The sequence below is a fragment of the Monopterus albus genome, unplaced genomic scaffold (genome assembly GCF_001952655.1).
Source record: "Monopterus albus unplaced genomic scaffold, M_albus_1.0 scaffold447.1, whole genome shotgun sequence".
In the NCBI taxonomy this organism is placed as follows: domain Eukaryota; kingdom Metazoa; phylum Chordata; class Actinopteri; order Synbranchiformes; family Synbranchidae; genus Monopterus; species Monopterus albus.
In genome coordinates, this window is record NW_018128327.1 from 74,361 (window position 1) to 77,947 (window position 3,587).

The window sequence follows — 3,587 nt, forward strand, 5'->3', positions numbered from 1 at the left end:
TTCAATCCAATCTCGTACGGTGATACTCCAAAGCGTGAAATATGACTCACTTGGTAACAATATCCACAGCTCCACTCAAGAGAGTCTTTAGCACAGTCCAACCTGTATTCTAGTTGAAAAGAAAAGCTCACTTGCTTACCAACATTCCGCGTAAAAGGATGGAAACAGTGTACATCACCACACTTGGGAGATGGATGGAGTGCTGGAGGATGTCCGGGTATGCAGGGTTATGTCACCTCACTCTATGACCCTCCAACGATTGCCCCGTGATCCTGCAAACCACAGCTTGGTCCGACGAGGCCACAATCCTGTCCCACGGTGATCCGCGTAGAAGCGCTAGCTACACTCAATCCCATCCAACGAACCAGCCAATCTTCCAAAAAGAAAATATGAATTTCGGCATGCACCCGGTTTGGAGTTCGTGTGAACTAGCAAAACAATGTTCTTGGTGCAAAGCACGAAAAAAACACAGAGAATTAACTCCCGAAACTCTATAAGCTATCACAGGCCTGCAGCCTATCCTTACACGCGCTAGCGCGGCAAAACTCTACACTTCCCTATAGACGACACGTTCGTTAGCACAAACGGAGACCTAGCAGCAGCGTCATGCAACTCTAAGGCGGGTTATTGGTCTACTCATAACTTGTTACAATAACAAAAGTTACCGAACTTAGCCCGCTCTCCGTAAGCTCGTCGCAGCTTCTTCCTCCCTTCTCTCTCTGCCCGTGTTTTCACACACACGGCACCACCGGAAGACAGCACAATATCCATGAACCATTTCAAAATAAAAGTCTAATAAAAGTCTTTGCGCAACAGAATTTGTAGGACCCCTACACAAGTAATGTCGATGTAGAAATTTGCTCTGATGTTTTCAGAGCTGGGAAGACCTGCCAACAGACCAAGATAACTCTCCTTAGCAGGCAGATGCATCTCATTCAGCGCAGAGCTGTCAGCAAGGTCACTGGTGTTCCAGTTGCACATTCAGAGTACTGTGTCCTCCCATCCTCAAGAGTTTGGACCTAAATTTCAGACTTACTACAATTGTCTACAGTGATTGTGAACAAGCTGTGCAACAGGACGTCGACTAAAACACACGTTGCAATATATAGTACAGCAAATATTCAGAAGACATCTGTCCCATAGACATATGTACACTGAACAAAATTCTAAATGTTTGGGATGCTCTGGACCGGCGTACACGACAGCGTGTTACAGTTCCTGCCAATATCCAGCAACTTCACACAGCCATTGAAGAGGAGTGGACCAACATTCCACAGGCCACAATCAACACCTGATCAACTCTATGCGAAGGAGATGTGCTGCGCTGCGTGAGGCAAATGGTGGTCACACCAGATACTGACTGGTTTTCAGACCAGTCTGTTTTTAGTGTTTATTTAGTGTATTTATGGCTATGATCTGTCCAGTCAATGTATGTAAAAATGTGCTCCACACAACACATACCCAGAACTTGAGCATCAGCAGATCCCAGCAACAGCCAAGAAGAAGTGAAAAAGAGAGCACAAGAGACATGACAAGAGTAAATATTGAACTGGCTTTTACTCACTGGTGAAAACAACAACCCTGTTAGGGTTACTAGCTGATAATAGCTACTGTCCTGACATTAGCTGTAGAGATCTGTCAACATGAAAAGAACAACAAACACCACAGCAGTTGCTAGGACTGCTAGTGAGGGAGCAGTCTTGTTTGCCAGCCATAGGAATGCCCCTCTTGGCATCTGCTTCAGTCAGTGAATGGGAGAGAGGACGAGAGGAGAGCGAAAAAACCTAGAGCACTCAGTCGACCTCACTGCCATGGGCAGAGACATAAATGAGATTTTCACGTGCATGCCATAAATGCCAGTGTTTCATCCTCTTGTTCACTGTAATACTGATGGTGAAAGAAATACTGGAATTGCTTTTATGTGTTTCATTCGTCCAAACAAGCTTACCTTTTTATATCAGCACAATTAAACATAAAATTGAAAAAATTGTCAGCCTTGATTGTTATATTACAGGTACCATTACTTCTGTTTGGTTTGTCAATTTTGAGAATTTTTTAATCTATGAAGGAATGTGACATTTTTAGTAGTTTTTGGACAACAACAGAGTTCTGTGGCACACCGGAATGAGGAAGTATATTAGGTTTCAGGCTTTGGCGCACAAATATCACTGGTCTCCAATTTTAAGAACATTTTCTGCTTTTGAACTGAATTGTGCAAATTTTTATGGATTTTGAAGTGCTGAAATCAAATATGGCCTTTGATAGCCTTTATTACAGTGTTTAAGATATTTAGTCAATCATGTTTTATGCTGGATAATGATACCTTTTAACTTTAAGGAAGAAAAAATGCATACAACAAAGGCCTTAATGTCTTGAGCTGAAGTATGAATGTAATATCTGCCTTAGTTAAACAAAATGTCTGGCTTGTACTGCCTGAGGCACAACTCAAGTCTAATGTTTCACCACAAATTGATTTGTCATCAGATCCACCAAGAGTTTTGGTTATAACTTCCTTCTGTAATTTGACAGTTTGACCATTTACAAGCAAAATTCACACATTGCCAGTGCCATATTTTACAAACCAGAGTCAGTCAACAATTTTAGATATCATTTTTGTTTTCAGTGGCCCAGAATTAGCAAAGAGTCATTATTTTTGTCTCAAAAGCATTTTGGTCATAGGCCAGTGTAATAGTTATTTATCCAGATCAATTCATTGTTAGTTTCAGTCTTTTTATGGCATTGCAAGGCACCTAAAAATGCTCCTTATTACTACCTTTAATATTTACACTACTAATGGTTACTGTATATCCACTCCTCCTCCTCTTCTTCTTCTTGTTCCAGGTAATGTCCAGATCCACTCCACTAACCCAACCACCAACACTATCCAGGGTCCTAATGTGGTTATGTATGGAGAGGCCCTGTACTACAACTGTTACAACCAAGATGCTGTTTGTCGATTCAACCTCACCACCAAAACGGTTACCACCTTACAACTACCTAAAGGCACCAGGTTCGCTGCTCAACTTTGTCTTTCAGTTCATTCATAACTGAATTATGTTAATGTTTTATTGATGACAGACAAAGCACAGTGAGTCCAAGTAAATGAATTTACTCTAGAACAGTTTTGAAGCATGAACTAAGAGGTTTAAAAAATTGAATTTTGCACTAACATACAGTGCCTTGCGAAAGTATTCGGCCCCCTTGAACTTTGCGACCTTTTGCCACATTTCAGGCTTCAAACATAAAGATATAAAACTGTAATTTTTTGTGAAGAATCAACAACAAGTGGGACATAATCATGAAGTGGAACAAAATTTATTGGATATTTCAAACTTTTTTAACAAATAAAAAACTGAAAAATTGGGCGTGCAAAATTATTCAGCCCCCTTATGTTAATACTTTGTAGCGCCACCTTTTGCTGCGATTACAGCTGTAAGTCGCTTGGGGTATGTCTCTATCAGTTTTGCACATCGAGAGACTGAAATTTTTGCCCATGCCTCCTTGCAAAACAGCTCGAGCTCAGTGAGGTTGGATGGAGAGCGTTTGTGAACAGCAGTTTTCAGTTCTTTCCACAAATTCTCGATTGG

General features: G+C 41.1%; 1 protein-coding gene across 1 annotated transcript in view; it reads left to right on the forward strand.

The window, feature by feature from the left end:
* LOC109952268 (olfactomedin-4-like) overlaps positions 1–3,047 on the forward strand; it is a 40,019-nt gene extending 36,972 nt beyond the window's left edge. The window contains exon 6 of the mRNA XM_020587255.1: positions 2,842–3,047. Coding sequence (XP_020442911.1) covers positions 2,842–3,047 — 206 coding nt within the window. The remainder of the gene's footprint in view (positions 1–2,841) is intronic.
* Positions 3,048–3,587: the final 540 nt, after the last annotated feature.